General features: G+C 60.2%; 2 protein-coding genes across 4 annotated transcripts in view; one reads left to right on the forward strand and one right to left on the reverse strand.

Moving 5' to 3' along the window:
• Positions 1-19: 19 nt before the first annotated feature.
• On the forward strand, positions 20-5,342 carry FAHD1 (fumarylacetoacetate hydrolase domain containing 1). Its single transcript, XM_078861807.1, has 6 exons — positions 20-165; positions 1,444-1,543; positions 2,713-2,902; positions 4,392-4,474; positions 4,745-4,862; positions 5,036-5,342. The coding sequence occupies exons 1-6, from the start codon at positions 89-91 to the stop codon at positions 5,143-5,145; spliced, it is 678 nt and encodes a 225-aa protein (XP_078717933.1). The 5' UTR covers positions 20-88; the 3' UTR covers positions 5,146-5,342.
• A 346-nt stretch (positions 5,343-5,688) lies between these two features.
• Positions 5,689-16,422, reverse strand: part of HTT (huntingtin) — a 48,779-nt gene continuing 38,045 nt past the window's right edge. For all 3 annotated transcript variants that reach the window (XM_078861800.1, XM_078861799.1, XM_078861798.1), the window contains 14 exons: positions 16,165-16,268; positions 15,349-15,503; positions 14,814-14,953; positions 14,287-14,369; positions 13,545-13,672; positions 13,190-13,319; positions 11,704-11,859; positions 10,757-10,947; positions 10,312-10,426; positions 9,724-9,937; positions 9,318-9,429; positions 8,917-9,079; positions 8,120-8,280; positions 5,689-7,504 (listed from right to left, as the gene is read on the reverse strand). In XM_078861800.1, coding sequence (XP_078717926.1) covers positions 7,291-7,504; positions 8,120-8,280; positions 8,917-9,079; positions 9,318-9,429; positions 9,724-9,937; positions 10,312-10,426; positions 10,757-10,947; positions 11,704-11,859; positions 13,190-13,319; positions 13,545-13,672; positions 14,287-14,369; positions 14,814-14,953; positions 15,349-15,503; positions 16,165-16,268 — 2,066 coding nt within the window. In that variant the 3' untranslated portion in view covers positions 5,689-7,290. The remainder of the gene's footprint in view (positions 7,505-8,119; positions 8,281-8,916; positions 9,080-9,317; positions 9,430-9,723; positions 9,938-10,311; positions 10,427-10,756; positions 10,948-11,703; positions 11,860-13,189; positions 13,320-13,544; positions 13,673-14,286; positions 14,370-14,813; positions 14,954-15,348; positions 15,504-16,164; positions 16,269-16,422) is intronic.

Here is a 16,422-nt window from a genome sequence, read left to right on the forward strand (position 1 = left end):
CCCTCTCCCTCGCGGGCTCCGCCCCTCCATCCGCGCCCCTCCACTTCCGGCGCCCTCCGTAGGCCCCGAGAGGCGCTCGGGGGTCGCGATGAGCGTCACCGCCGCCGCCGCGCTGCGCTTCTGGGAGCGGGGCCGCAAGGCGGTCTGCGTGGGCAGAAACTACGCGTGAGTAGCCCCCCCCCCCAGTCCACGGGGAGGTGGGGGGGAAGAAAGGGGGGAGGGAGAGAGGGGGGAGGGAGAGAGGGGGGAGGGAGAGAGGGGGGAGGGAGAGAGGGGGGAGGGAGAGAGGGAGAGAGGGGGGAGGGAGAGAGGGGGGAGGGGAGAGAGGGGGGAGGGAGAGAGGGGGGGAGGGAGAGAGGGGGGAGGGAGAGAGGGGGGAGGGAGAGAGGGGGGAGGGAGAGGGGGGGAGGGAGAGGGGAGGGAGAGAGGGGGGAGGGAGAGAGGGGGGAGGGAGAGGGGGGGAGAGAGGGGGGAGGGAGAGAGGGGGGAGGGAGAGAGGGGGGAGGGAGAGAGGGGGGAGGGAGAGAGGGGGGAGGGAGAGAGGGGGGGGAGGGAGAGAGGGGGGGGGAGGGAGAGAGGGGGGAGGGAGAGGGGGGGAGAGAGGGGGGAGGGAGAGGGGGGGAGGGAGGGGAGAGGGGGGGAGGGAGGGGAGAGGGGGGGAGGGAGGGGGGAGGGGGGGAGGGAGGGGGGAGGGAGGAGGGGGGAGGGAGGGAGAGGGGGAGAGGGAGGGGGGAGGGAGAGGGGGAGAGGGAGGGGGGAGGGAGAGGGGGGGAGGGAGAGGGGGGGAGGGAGAGGGGGGGAGGGAGAGGGAGAAGGGGGGGGAGGGGGGGGGGGAGAGGGGGGGGAGAGGGGGGGGGAGGGGGGGAGGGAGAGGGGAGGGGAGGGGGGGGGAGGGGGGGAGGGAGAGGGGGGGGAGGGGAGGGGGGGGAGGGGGGGAAGGGGGGGAGGGGGGGGGAGGGAGAGAGGGGGGGAGGGGAGGGGGGGGGAGGGAGAGAGGGGGGGAGGGAGAGAGGGGGGGAGGGGGGGGGAGGGAGAGAGGGGGGGAGGGGGGCGAGGGAGAGAGGGGGGGAGGGGGGGGAGGGAGAGAGGGGGGGAGGGGGGGGGAGGGGGGGGAGGGAGAGAGGGGAGGGAGAGGGGGGAGGGAGAGGGGGGGAAGGGAGAGGGGGGGGAAGGGGGAGGGAGAGGGGGGAGGGAGAGGGGGGGAAGGGAGAGGGGGGGGGGAAGGGGGAGGGAGAGGGGGGGAGGGAGAGGGGGGGTCACCTAACAAACATCTTAAAATTGTAGATCATTAAATGTGCGTCAATCCAGCGTACGTCGACAGCAGTAGCAGAGTTGGAGTCACAGTGCGCCGTGTAACAACTTAAAAGTACGTTAATAGTAATGGCCAATGTCTTCCATCCGTCCACATGGAGGTGACGTCGCGTGTGATGCACGAGGGCGCAGGGAGCACGCGAGGGAGCTGGGCAACCCCCTGCCCCAGGAGCCCGTGCTCTTCCTCAAGCCGCCCACGGCCTTCGTGCGGGAGCAGGGCCCCCCTCTGCGGGTAGCCGCACACAGCACCACCAGCAGCAGCACCACCAGCAGCACCACCAGCAGCACCAGCAGCACCAGCAGCAACACCAGCAGCACCAGCACCACCAGCAGCACCACCAGCAGCACCACCAGCAGCACCACCACCACCAGCACCAGCATCACCACCAGCAACACCACCAGCAGCACCAGCACCAGCAACACCACCACCAGCAGCACCAGCAGCACCACCAGCATCACCACCAGCAACACCACCAGCAGCACCAGCACCAGCAACACCACCAGCAGCACCAGCAGCACCACCAGCAGCACCAGCACCAGCAGCACCACCAGCAGCACCAGCAGCACCAGCAGCACCACCAGCAGCACCACCAGCAGCACCACCAGCAACACCACCAGCAGCACCAGCACCAGCAACACCACCAGCAACACCACCACCAGCACCAGCACCACCACCAGCAGCACCACCAGCAGCACCACCAGCAGCACCACCAGCACCACCACCAGCAGCACCAGCACCAGCAGCACCACCACCACCAGCACCAGCAGCACCACCACCAGCAGCACCAGCACCACCAGCAGCACCACCAGCAGCACCACCAGCAGCACCAGCACCACCAGCACCACCAGCATCACCACCAGCACCACCACCATCAGCACCACCAGCACCACCACCACCAGCAGCACCACCAGCACCACCACCATCAGCACCAGCACCACCACCATCAGCACCAGCACCACCAGCACCAGCACCACCACCAGCAGCAGCACCACCAGCAGCAGCACCAGCACCACCAGCAGCACCACCAGCACCACCAGCAGCAGCACCACCAGCACCACCACCACCAGCAGCAGCACCAGCAGCACCACCAGCAGCAGCTTCGCCTTAGCTGACAGGACACGGCTTCGTTTACATTCAGTTGCAGTATGGTCATAGAACCCCCACGAAGCGCACGGTGTGGGGAAGCCCTCATCCAGCAGTGGACTGATGAGAGGGGCTGGCACCTAAACCCTTGAGTGCACGCTGGTTCATGCGGCACGCACCGGGATGGGCTGACACCAAAAGGCGTCGCCAATGACCCTCAATCGACGGGGAGCCCGTGGGAGACACGGCCACTGAGCCACCGCGTGACGCTCCGTCTGCGTCTCCCGCCTCGTGCGTGGCGCTGCTGTTTGTTGCAGGCTCCGTGGTTCTGCTCGTCGCTGCACCACGAGGTGGAGCTGGGAGTGGTCGTGGGCCGAGCCGGGAGCTGCATCTCTCAGGCGGCCGCCATGGAGCACGTGGCAGGCTACGCGCTGTGCCTGGACATGACGGCGCGGGACGCGCAGGAGGCCTGCAAGAGCAAGGGCCTCCCCTGGACTCTCGCTAAAGGTCGGTGGTGGTGGTGGTGGTGTTGTTGTTGGTGGTGTTGTTGTCACACGCGCCCCAAGTTCCCAGTTGGGCCCCATGAGGTGAGCCGCTGCTCCACTCGATACCCTCCCCCGTTCACGACCTGGGGCGGTCCCGTGACCGAGCGGTTCGACATCCGGCGTCCGCCCTGATTAATGCTGCGGGTGAACTGGCAGTAAACGCGGCACGCGATAAAGATCCAGTGACGTCGTTTTAAAAGAACAATAGGCCATTGTGTGTAAATCGTCACCGTCTAATAAAAACAAATACCGGCAAACGACTTAATAGGGACCCCCCCCCCCCGCGTGCTGTTGTTGTTGTTGTAACTTGCTGACCCGCCTCTACCGGACATTTGTGAAAAAGCGCTTCTGAACTCGCAGCTCCGATGAGCACGGTTGGCTCCGTTAAACAGACAACACACGCACACAGCTTATTGGATTCCTCCAGTCTAAATATGCCGATTCTGAAAATGCCAACACTTAGCAGGACCCTCTTGAAAGTCTTGTGATTTGGTGAGGCTTTGCTGGGTAAGCAGGCGATACGTCACGGCTATCCCTGCGACATTCAAGCGGTGGTGCTTCTAGTAGCGAACCCTCGCACGCTCCACTGTCTTCTCCCTCCGGCGACGTGCAGCAGACATCGGTCCAGGGGATTCACCGCCGTGCTGCTAAAGTCCTGTCGCTGGTGGCCGCCACGCGATACGCATACACGGCCACCACAGGGGATGCCCCTCACGTGCCTGAGCCTCGCCTCCCTCGTGGGAGACACGAAGCCACACGAAGCCACATGAACCCTGACGCGATGTCCAGCAGCCACATTGGGAGCTCGCGAGGAGTCCGAGCCCTTGGGTGACTCATGATGTGAACGGGTTTCATTCGCAAGAACTGAAACTTTAACCGCAGCATTGTAAACCATTTCACTTATCAACTGTAAAACAATAAACTATATGGGCGACATGGTGGCGCAGTTGTTAAACGTGCCCTACAGTAAGAAAATCTGGGTTCCATTCCTGACTTGGGCACCAGTTTGTGGAGTTTGTATTATTGTATCCCGCTCGGCACGGAGTTCCTCCAGCTTCTCGAGTTTCCAACCGTCCGTAACCAAAATCACGGAGAATGTCATTGCCCAAACATCCCAAAGCAGCGCCATTCTGAAAAGAGGCATCTTCAGACTTCATGTGGCTTTCTTGGGTAAATAAGTAACATTTACTACTTCGTTTATATTCAGTAACAGAACCTGCTTGGGTGGAGGTAGCGGTGTGAGCTGCTCGGTCTGTGCCATTTATTTTTAACAACTAGATCGTAAATATATATTTAATCGTTGTGTAGAATCTTTCAAATTGTATGTTGAGTTTTAGTGTCCGTCTGATGATGGCGCTTTGAGTGGTAGATTTGTGCCAGAAAGGTGCCACACGTATGTACGGTAAACAGCAATACTGATTACTTGACTTGCTGGTGCGCGTGTGCCACAGCCTTCGACGGTTCGTGTCCCGTGAGCGACTTCATCCCCAAGGAGCGCATCCCCGACCCCCACGACCTTAACATCTGGCTTGAGGTGAGCTCCCCACTCACGCCGGTACTGGCGGCTAGCACCCTCCCTCGTCCCGTGGGGCTCTTAGGGGGGGAGCGGCATGGATACTGAGTAGGAGAAATGTAACTGTGCTTGGGGAATATTGACGGTACGTTGCTGCGCCAGAACACCGATAAACAACGTGAAACAAGTGCCTAATGCACGACTTGCCAGCACAGGAGGCAAACGCCTTGCACAAGGCACTCACATTTGTTGATTCAGGCTGATACGGGGGTTGGTGGTGTTGTTGTGTAGGTGAATGGGGAGCGGCGGCAAGATGGCCACACCTCCAACATGATCTTCAGCATTCCTTTCCTCATCAACTACATCAGTAGCTTCATGACTCTACAGGAGGGGGACCTCATCCTGACAGGTATATCAATCCTTACAATACGAAGATGGTGCTGATGATGATGGCGATGCAAAGTCAGGACATACACATATGTCCACACCAATGAATTCAAGAATCCAGTTGCATTTCTGGCCACCTCGCTGGCCAGTGGGTGGTGGGAGTTTGGTAAACGCGTTGCCGTGTCCGTGCGCCAGGCACCCCCTCGGGGGTGGCGGCCGTGCAGGAGGGGGACGAGCTGGTGGCCGGGATCAGTGGCGTCGTCACGATGCGCTTCAGAGTGGCGGCGCGTGCGCCGCGCCCCTGAAGACGCCACCTACAGAGGGGAGTGAAGCTATTTGGAGACATTGTTCAGCTCAATTGAAAATGTGGAATGTGAGAGTTAACTGTTAAACAATGATCATCTGTCCTCAGATTTCAAATTAATTTAAGAGTTGCCATGTTTATGAATTGTGCAATTATGAAAGAATATGCATAACGATTAAATGCTTTTCGTTGATTATAGGTCCACTGGTGTGACGGTTGCATTTTTTGTCGCAGCACCTCTTTGGATTAAAATGTGTAGACTCATACAGGTTTTAATGCTTTACCAGCAATAACCACAACGGTGCATGGCAAAGCACCACGCTGGGTTACCTGGTATAGCCACCAGGATCCCTGGCGAGGCCACGCCGTGAAATACACCATATGGGCGACGTTTCGGGCAAATGACCATTTGTGTGAGAGTGCATGTGCAATGCCGCCCGCGTTGTCCTCTTGTGTTAGCGGTGCCTCTGCACCAGCACGAACAAAGCGGTCTCTACCGTTCCATAAAGACAAACGCACATCGTGGGACGCAGGGCAAAGTGAGCAGTGAAATCCAGTTACATTTTATTATTCAATTATATTGCCTTCAACTGTACATACAATTCAATATTTTCCAACAGATATATGTAGGGGTATATTCTTTAACAAATGCGTTATGTTACAAACCCATTTCCAATAAATCTAAGACCATTTTTATTACAAGTATGACCAGTGAGACACGACGGAGACGACGCCAACATGTAAGTAAATAAAAAAAAATCACGCAAAGGGAAATGTTGGAAGATGGGCGTTGTAGTGCGAGTCTTGCTATTCCTACCAACGGCTGCAAGGGTCGGCCAAACCATACCAACGTGAGCAGCAAGTGCCAACGAAGGTAGTAAGCTGTAAGAACAATAATTCAAACCTATGCTTCCTTCGTTGAGGGTTCATTGCGGTTAACGCGTCGTGCACGACCGCGGAACGAAGTAGTGTTCCTTGATCCTTTGGTTATTCACGAGAGCCACACTGCATTCTCGTCCCCGTGAGGAGGTGGAGAAGCGCCAAGCTGAGAGCGACACAAACGGGGCCGGCCACACGCTCAAGGTGCGCGGTCACCCCCGTGCGATGATGCTGTCCACTCGTAATAAACCACCCAACTACATCGCTACGTTTCACTAACCCATTCACTTTATCAAGACGCAGAATTCACAGAAGACGTGACATTGACAAAAATCAATCCGAGGTCGGGTCTACAGAGCCACGTTGCGTGGCCATTCAAGGGCCACGCCAACTGCACGTCGAGACGCAAGCCGGGTGCGGCTGGACGGCTGGACGGCTCGTCGCGGCTCGACGCGGCTCGACGCGGCACTCCGACGGTGCCACCGCAGAAGCGCCGTGCCGCCTTCGTCGCCCTGACCGGGGGTCCGAGGAGCGAGTTGGGCGAGTCGCCAGTTTAGTAGCAGACACTGGACTCGACTCGGGCTTCACACTGTTGCCATGGTAACTTGTGACTTATTCCAGGTGACTCTCCGACGACCACAGACTACGCAACGTCACGGTGACACAAAGCGCAACCCGCGGGGGCTGCACCCGCGGGGGGGGGGGGGCTGGCGGGGGGGGGTGTACAGTGCACGTAGAGCCGATGTCAATTCACTGCTGGACGAGGGCCCCCTTACGCTGCGCGTTGGTTGTGAGGGTCTGTTGGACCATACTTCACCACGCTGGTCAGTGCGGGTTGGTGAGGTGGGGGAATGTGGACTACTGTGCAATTGCTGGACTGCTTCCTGCTGATGTAATAAACTCCGTATATAAGAGGCAACGTTTTGGGCCATTGCCCAAAACGTTGCCTAGTATACATTTTTCCTTTCAAAGGGACGGTTTTGTTATTGACAAACGTGTTGACTTGTTTTGTTATTTGGACACCGCTGGCAATGCAGTATCACCACACAATCTGCCGATAGCTCAGTGCTAAACCACATTTGTAACCAAGTGTAAAACTAAATCGCGCCATTAAGCCAATGTTACAACTGGACGTGACTGCACAAGCCGTACGCGCAGGACATGCTGAAGATGTTTTATAAAGTATCCACCACTCTTTAACCAAACACCTTCAACACGGAGTTAAGTACTCGAGGGTTCAGGGCTCGTCGGACGCACGGCGCCGCCGCTACAGCGCCGCGCTCTGCTGGACGCTCGCCAGGCAGACGAGCAGCTGTGCGTACGGGTTCCCTGGGGCGGCCACCACCTCTAGCACCGACTGGAACGCCCGGCGATCCAGCTCCTCCTCCAGCTGGTTCCGATAGAAATCTAATCCAAGCACGCAAAACAGACGCCTGTCCGCATTCTCAAACTTTCCAATGCGGCTGATCACGTATGGGAAACTGATGGACGCGGGGTTAAGGAAAAAGAAAAGCGTTTGGCCGATGACCGCGATTCACAACTTTTGTGGAACCGTGGAGTACGGTGCAGTGATCAACTCGGCGCTCTGGGAGCAACATCGCATCATGGGGCCACTCGGCCACAGCACAGGCAATGACGATACACGCGGCTGCGTTACCATCTTCATCACGGCTTCCAAGCTTCTACTCTGGAAATCCTTGGCATGAATGGACATGAATGGACATGAATGGAAGTCTTGCTCCCAGACAACGAGGAGGGGCGGCTATCTCAGGCCAAAGTCTGATTAGATTATAGAGTAGCTCAGCGGTAGGGTGAGCGGCTCACAAACAAAAGGTCAAAAGTTCTAATCCCGGTTGGGGGTTGACTCAGCCCATCAATCCCTCCGGGGTAGAACCATATTGCAGGGAAGTCAACAGTGGTTGTCCTTTGGAGAGACTCGCCCACGCCATAGGAATGTGGAATTTCACCACTGGCTGAGGGCTGTACACAATGACTACAACTAGCACAGAAATCGCTCAAGATTTGTTTCGTTTACCGCAACGAACGTGACAACCGTAGCAAGCGTTTGGCTCCGCTGCCAGGCGCGGGAAGGATACAGCGCAGAGATCCACTGGGTGTGCGACGCGCTCACGAAGAAGCAGCTGAGGCTCCACACGGCCATGCTCATGGGCGTCCGCTGGGTGAAGTTGGACAGCGACAGCATCACCCACTCGCGCACCATGGACGTGCGCCCACTGTCGTGTAGGCCTTGGAAAACCTGCGGCAGGTGGCAGTGAGAAGCCGTGAGTGGAGCCGTGCCGAGGGCGACCAAGATGGACTGCCACCAAAGCGGCCGTCCCCATTTGAATTATTTGCTCAGAGCCGACGTTCATCTTATCGTTTAAACTTGCAACACGCCGCCGCTGCCGCACGGTGCTCGCTCGCTCTGAACACGACAGAGAACGGCACGGAGGCGCGAGGAACCATGGACAAGCAGGACCCAAGTCACGCGGCGAGCTGGCGCAAACAATTGCCTGCACATGTGGGGGTGGAGACCAGAATACCCGGAGGAAACCCACGCGTGCGAGGGAGGAACACTATCCCATACATTGGGATCTTTGGATGAAATGGGCCTTACAAATGTAAATTATTATTATACAGAGGGAACAGGTGGAGTCCGCATTTTTGCTGCTACTGACTTTCTGGTTAGCCAGAGTATGGCTCCTCAACACCCACGGGGAGGGAGTTTCGCAACTTGTGTGCGGTGATCCACTAACCCTACACACAGCGCTGGATTACGGCCACGTGTGGTGTAGCCACCACCGGCTCTGCGGCGCCAGCCTCCACCGGCCGCGTCAGGCCCGGCCATTCACCGAGTTTGCGTCTCGCCGTCGCCGCGAGTGCCGCGCCTCACCTTGTAAACCACGTAGGCCATGAACTGCGGGTACGGCTGCTGGCTCGAGAGGAACTCTCCGATGATTTTGTTCATGATGTCTTGCGGAGGGAAGAAGTCGTCGAGGAACTGGGGCAGGATTCGGGACACGACCCCGGCCTCGCATGGCACGCCCCTCCTCAGCCTGTCCGCGACAACGAGACGGGAAGTGCGGCGGCAATCACCGACGGGGGTCGTGGGGCACTCGCAAACGCCCCGGACTCACGCCCGCACAATCGTGGCCCGCACAATCGCCACACTACCACTGCGCTCGCCTGGCACCGTCAGGTGCGACGCTTACCTAGTCGCACCTGCCAGTGCTGGAGTCGCACCTGCCAGTGCTGGAGTCGCACCTGCGGCGAGAGGACCGCACCTGTAATTACCTGTCAAAGAGGACCGACACCCTCTCCATGGCCACGATGGTGGACTCGGTTTCGTCGGCCGCGCGGCCGCCGTCCATGGCATCGCCGCTGGAGGGGCCGCCCTTCTCACGTCCTGCACACGGGGGGGGGGGGGGGGGGGGGCACGGGGGGCACAGCAATCGAACTTTGGCCAATCGCACCCCAACCCAGTCGTGGGTCCCTTTGCGCAGCACTGAGAACACTTGGTGCTGCGCTCTCGGTGGCGGGGACGAGCGTGTCGAGGCTTTGCTCTATACACAGGATTCCCTCTTTCACCATCACCAGGGGCACGCGGAGGGGGGGCACGGTGAGCGTGCGGACGTGCGTGCGGACGCGCGTACGTGCGTTTGGACGCGAGCGTGCGTGTTGTCGGTGCGGTGCCACTCACCTTTGTACATGCACGTGAGCATGAGGCCAAGGGCGGCCAGTGCGCGGTGCGGGCTCGACATGTTCAGACGCTCCACGCTCAGCTTCACCAGGGCGTCTCCATCCATCTTGGACAGCTTGCCGGACAGAGCGAGGCGCTCCAGCCCCCGCAACACGCAGTGGTAGATGATGGAAGAGGTCGACTCTTCGTTGCCGGATATTACGACTCCGCAAATCTAACACGCGCACCAGGAGGAAAGACGACGATGCCACGTCTTCGCGACCCCCCCGAGGTAGACGGCGGTCAACGGCACAATGACAACTCGGGCGGCGAGTGAGTGGGTGGCTGAGTGAGTGGGCGGTGAGTGAGTGGGTGGTGAGTGAGTGGGTGGTGAGTGAGTGGGTGGTGAGTGAGTGGGTGGTGAGTGAGTGGGTGGTGAGTGAGCGGGCGGTGAGTGAGTGGGTGGTGATTGAGTGGGCGGTGAGTGAGTGGGTGGTGAGTGAGTGGGTGGTGAGTGAGTGGGTGGTGAGTCAGTGGGTGGCGAGTGAGTGGGCGGCGTTCACCTCCGCGCGCCGATAGCGACGCCCGCGTGGGTTCTGCGGTGGTCACCTGTATGACGCGCGCGGTGAAGTCCTGCTCGATGTCGTCGGGGTAGTTCTCGATGAGGTAGAACGCAGCGGCGCACATGAGCAGCGCGTGCTGCTGGCTGTGCAGGTTCACGCAGCTGCAACACAATGGCCGCGGCGAGGTTACCGCGCGGGGAGGTTACCGCGCGGCGAGGTTACCTAGCGACGCGGTTACCACGCGACGCGACCCCGGCCGTGCCATTCTAGCGCCTCCGACGGTCGCGTTTTGCGCACGGGCACCGACCGGCTCCGTCGCCGCGAACGTTGAACAGCACCCGACGGCCGATTGCGCGGCTCGAGGAATCGGTAATGAGTCGGGAGCCGATTGTCATCAATGGTACGACGGTCCGGCGACCGTGCGGACGCGCGGGGAGGGGCGCGCGTGGCGGTCGCGATCAGGCGTGGGGTGGCGGGCGCAAGAGACTCACTGCGCGATGCCCTCCAGGTTGCGCAGCAGGTAGTGCGACACGGCGGGGATGAGCTGGCGCGTCGTCTCCTCCAGCAGGTCGCACTCGAGCACGTAGAGCACGCCGTGCAGCGCGCCCACACGGCACGAGATGTGGGCGCTGCGCAGAGTCAGCTCCAGCAGCTGGCTCACGGGCTCTGCCATCGCACGGTCCTACTCACCGCACACACCACACACAGACACACCACTCACCATACACACACACACCACTCACCACACACTCACCTACTCACCTACTCACCACACACACCACACACCACTCACCATACACCACTCACCATACACACACACACACCACTCACCGCACACACCACACACATACACACCACTCACCATACACACACACACCACTCACCACACACTCACCTACTCACCACACACACCACACACCACTCACCATACACCACTCACCATACATACACACACACCACTCACCGCACACACCACACACACACACACTCACCTACTCACCACACACCACTCACCATACACACACACACCACTCACCACACACTCACCTACTCACCACACACCACTCACCATACACCACTCACCATACATACACACACACCACTCACCGCACACACCACACACACACACACTCACCTACTCACCACACACCACTCACCATACACACACCTACTCACCACACACCATACACACACACACACACCACTCACCTACTCACCACACGCACACACCACTCACCATACACGCACACACCACTCACCATACACACACACACCACTCACCTACTCACCACACACACCACTCTGCTCCCCACACTCACCACGCACACATACTAAGACACCACACGCCCCTACATGCCACGCTTGCCCCAGTGGGACGATATGCGCGTGCCGGCTCGGCTGGCATGCGGGGGAGTCGTGGCGCGCCGCGAGGACTCACCATGCCCAGCACGGCCGCGGCCTTGCAGATCGCCGGGACCGAGTACTGGCTGAAGATTTCGTCCTCGGTGGGGTGAACCTTGAGCAGCTCCGTCAGAATGGCGAACATCGCCTCGTACTGGCTCCTCTCCGAGAACAAGTCGGAGATCATCAGCAGCTGTGGAGCAAACGGAGCGGCGCCATCATCCCACGGCGAGCGCGGCCAACGGCGAAACAACCGCGGCGGGGACTTGCAGCCTCACCGCTCCAGCGCGGCACAGGAGAGTTTCGGGAATTGACAGCGCGCACCTTGACCGTCACCACGGGCTGGTCACGCGTGTCATCTCACAGCGAGTTCGGTAACGATGCTCGAATGAGCCAGTGCGTGGGCGTGAGTGCGAGTGCGTGGGCGTGAGTGAGAGAGCGTGGGCGTGAGTGTGAGAGTGTGTGGGTGAGTGTGAGAGTGCGTGGGAGTGAGTGAGAGTGTGTGTGGGTGAGTGTGAGAGTGCGGGGGTGAGTGTGAGAGTGTGGGGGTGAGTGAGAGTGAGTGAGAGTGAGTGAGAGTGTGTGGGGGTGAGTGAGAGAGTGGGGGTGAGTGAGAGTGCGTGGGGGCGAGTGAGAGTGAGTGGGGGTGAATGTGAGAGTGTGGGGGTGAGTGAGAGTGAGTGGGGGTGAGTGAGTGCATGGGGGTGAGTGAGTGCATGGGGGTGAGTGAGAGTGCGTGGGGGTGAGTGAGAGAGTGGGGGTGAGTGAGAGTGCGTGGGGGCGAGTGAGTGGGGGTGAGTGTGAGAGTGTGGGGGTGAGTGAGAGTGAGTGGGGGTGAGTGAGTGAGTGAGAGTGAGTGGGGGTGAGTGAGTGAGTGCATGGGGGTGAGTGAGAGTGTGTGGGGGTGAGTGAGAGAGTGGGGGTGAGTGAGAGTGCGTGGGGGCGAGTGAGAGTGAGTGGGGGTGAGTGTGAGAGTGTGGGGGTGAGTGAGAGTGAGTGGGGGTGAGTGAGTGCATGGGGGTGAGTGAGAGTGCGTGGGGTTGAGTGAGAGTGTGTGGGGGTGAGTGAGAGTGAGTGGGGGTGAGTGAGAGTGTGTGGGGGTGAGTGAGAGTGAGTGGGGGTGAGTGAGAGTGCGTGGGGGTGAGTGAGAGAGTGTGGGGGTGAGTGAGAGTGCGTGGGGGTGAGTGAGAGTGCATGGGGGCGAGTGAGAGTGAGTGGGGGTGAGTGAGAGTGCGTGGGGGCGAGTGAGAGTGCGTGGGGGTGAGTGAGAGTGAGTGGGGGTGAGTGAGAGTGCGTGGGGGTGAGTGAGAGTGAGTGGGGGTGAGTGAGAGTGAGTGGGGGTGAGTGAGAGTGCGTGGGGGCGAGTGAGAGTGCGTGGGGGCGAGTGAGAGTGCGTGGGGGCGAGTGAGAGTGAGTGGGGGTGAGTGAGAGTGCGTGGGGGTGAGTGAGAGTGCGTGGGATGAATGTGAGTGAGTGTGCGCAGTGAGCGAGGGAGCGAGCGAGTGGTGGAGCGGGGCACGCACCGACTTGACGACCTCGCTTGCCAGGCTGCAGGGCACCCTGCGGGAGGAGGGCCCCGCCAGCAGCCACTGCCCGTAGAGCTCGAGCAGGAACTGTGAGCACGAGTGCACGTCCACGCTCACACGCTGCTTCCTGTGCACACCGCACACATCGCGACAACGATGACGGCCATCTCTGTGTACCGTGGACTCTCTTAAAAACGTCGGTGACCATTGCCTTCCTTCCACCTATTGCTAGCAGCAGCACCAGCAGCACCAGCAGCACCAGCAGCACCAGCAGCACCAGCAGCACCAGCAGCACCAGCAGCACCAGCAGCACCAGCAGCACCAGCAGCACCAGCAGCAGGGTGTGGCGCACCTGGAGTTGAGCGGGGACGATGGCAGCGACTCGGCCTGCAGCTCCACGTCCTCCTCCTCCTCGCCCTCCAGCTCCTCGGCGCGCAGCGGCGTGATCTTGGTGCTGAGCCAGATGGAGTGCACCGAGATCTGGACACGGACGGTAAATGGGCTGAGCGGCGACAGGGCGGCAGCGCGGCCGCTCAGTGGTGATACTGACGCCTCACAGCACCCAGTTCCTGCGTTAAGATTCCTGCCTCGGGCACCTGACTGTGCTGAGTTTGTAGGTTCTCCCCCTGTTTTGCACGGGGTTCCTCCGGATTCTTCCAATGGATAAAAACACACGATGTAAAACATCTCAATGATTAAATATCTCCAAATTACTCAATTGGGATTCAGCAGAGCAACATCGCCCCCCCCCCCCCCCCCCCACCGAGTAAAGAAGCAGAAGCCTAATAATAATATTTATTTTGTTACTCAGATTATACCACATCTCTCTCCACCTAGGAACGGCACTGCCAGTTTCCCTTGCCGGGTCAAGTCGAAACCGAGTCCGGAGGTTTCCCATCAGAAGCCACACAGAGCAAGCCTACGTGTTAAACTAAGCTGTCGCCCCGACGGACACTCAACGAAACGGCCCCGAGGTCCCTGGCGACGAGCGACAAAACCAACGGGCGGCGCGACGTGCGCGGGAGGCGTGCGCCGCCGTGCGCCGCCCCGCGGGTCGAGGCTGCCGGCACGTGGCGAGAGCGGTGGGGGCGCACCTGGCCGTGCTTGTAGTCCGTGTTGCCCAGGTCGCGCTCCACGTTCGCCTGCAGCAGCAGCCGCCTGTGGTTGACGAGGCACCCTGAGAGGAGGGGCACGCGCGCCGCCGCGTCGGCCCGTCAGCGCTCGCGACTAACGGCAACTCCGAATCGCTCGGCCAGTCGGCGAGCACCGCTCGCCTCTGCGGCGGCGCAGAACCAGACGTGGGAATTCCACGTTCCTACGTCGTGAGCCAACGCACACTCGGGTCGCTTTGCAAAAGAGGCACTGTCGTTTCACGGGTCTCGGTGCGTTTATTGCATCTCCTGGTTAAATAAAGGAGATGACAACCCACCGAGAGATCGATGACCACTTACAAGCAGTTAAGAGCCACTACCAATTTCCTGCAAAGCGGTGTTCACTTTAGAGAGATGACGAGCCGGGTAAAACACTTCCCGAGTATGGCACCTCAACGCGCACAGGAAGGGAGTTTCGCCGTATTTGTGCGATCCACCATCTTCGCGACGCCCAGTCGCTACGTTCTTACCAGACCCCGAAGGCGTGAGCGAGAAAATAGGCTCCTTCTCCTGGTAGGGGTAGTGAGTGGCGCAGCCATCGCGCTTTGAGGCCAGCGCCCAGATCTCTCGCTCCACGATGCAGCGCACCGCGTACAGCTTTCTCCCGATTCTGACCGACAGAAGGAAACAAATTGTCGAAGATAATTTAGATATTTGGCAGTGACGTCCATGCTAAGACAAGCATGATGACCCATTTCAAGAACCAAGGATGCCTCTCCAAACATATTTATCGCAATGCTCATAGCATGCCGAGCAAGTGAGAGTGGGCCGACTGAGTGAGTGAGGGGGGGCTGAGTGAGGGGGGGCTGAGTGATTGAGTGAGGGGGGGGTGCGGGTGAGTGAGTGAGGGGGGGCCGGGTGAGTGAGGGGGGGCCGGGTGAGTCAGAGAGGGGGGGCCGGTGAGTGAGGGGGGGGCTGGGTGAGTGAGTGAGGGGGGGCCGGGTGAGTGAGGGGGGGCCGGGTGAGTCAGAGAGGGGGGGCCGGTGAGTGAGTGAGGGGCCCTGCCTGGTATTGAGGGCCTCGATCGCTTTATTCCGGGGCTGCTGCTCCATGCAGCCGCCCGCGGGGCTCCCCGCCGTGGGCAGCAGCATGGCGCTCAGCACCAGCGCCGTGATGCTGCGCACCGACAGCACGGACAGCTGCGTGCGCTCGCTCTCCTCCTGCACCACCGCACAGCGAGCCGTGGCGAGTCACGGCGAGCCACAGTGAGCGCACGTGGCGTCAAACGCAACGCTCCTCTCCCCAGACACTCGAACAATCACGCGGGAGGTGCACGGTCCGCCCAGACAGTGGCACCCGCTTCAATGCCTCGGCGCCTCGGAGTGCCGTACTGCGCTGCTCGTCTCAACCGTGCCCTGGCCCCGAGGTAGCCGAGCCAAGGGGACGTCTGCGGTGAAAGCTACGCGGCACGAGTGGAACGCGGACACCGGCCCTCGAACTGGTACGGTCCACCAGCGGAGGTCGATGTTGCGATGTCGTTTTCACAATTAAAGTGATTTGCATGCAATTCTTTAAATTTGGCTCATTTGAACCGGCACACGCGGCCGACTGCTGCTTGAGCAGCAGGCTCCAGTTGATCTATCGTACTGCGGGCCTCACTGGGACCACAGGGAAACCTGCATTACGTAAATGTTGTTCTCCTGGATTCAGTTTCTGAACTAAACCCAAGTCAGGTTGCTCTGCATTCCACATCATCCGTGTAACGCGGCGCGAGCAGCATCGCGGACGTCAAGAACCGCGACGAGGTGTCAGCATGGGAGGCGTGAACCCGGCGCGACGTCCCGGGGGGCGGCGCTGGCGCCGCGCAGCAGCGAGCATCACCTCAGCGGACAGCGCTCCCTCAGGCTCCAGGCCCAGCGGCTGCATGACGAGCACCCCGAGCAGCGTCGCCCACGACTCCTCAAACTGAGTGCGCGACGTCCAGCCTGCACACCACGACGCACGCGGCGTCACGCACCGGGCCTCTGGCGGCGCTGCCGAGCGGCGTAAACGATCTCTGTTCTCCTCTTGCTCCAGGAGTCCCACAGACAACGAGACTCACTGCGAGAAGCGACATCGGCATGGCCGAGCCTTCATCTT

The sequence above is a fragment of the Lampetra fluviatilis genome, chromosome 12 (genome assembly GCF_964198595.1).
Source record: "Lampetra fluviatilis chromosome 12, kcLamFluv1.1, whole genome shotgun sequence".
Taxonomy (NCBI): Eukaryota; Metazoa; Chordata; class Hyperoartia; order Petromyzontiformes; family Petromyzontidae; genus Lampetra; species Lampetra fluviatilis.

Excerpts from the sequence above, each read along its gene's own strand:
- FAHD1 (XM_078861807.1), top strand. The coding sequence starts at position 89 with ATGAGCGTCACCGCCGCCGCCGCGCTGCGCTTCTGGGAGCGGGGCCGC. Across the intron at positions 166-1,443 it reads TGCGTGGGCAGAAACTACGC|GGAGCACGCGAGGGAGCTGG; the intron begins GTGAGTAGCCCC and ends ACGAGGGCGCAG. Across the intron at positions 1,544-2,712 it reads AGCAGGGCCCCCCTCTGCGG|GCTCCGTGGTTCTGCTCGTC; the intron begins GTAGCCGCACAC and ends TGTTTGTTGCAG.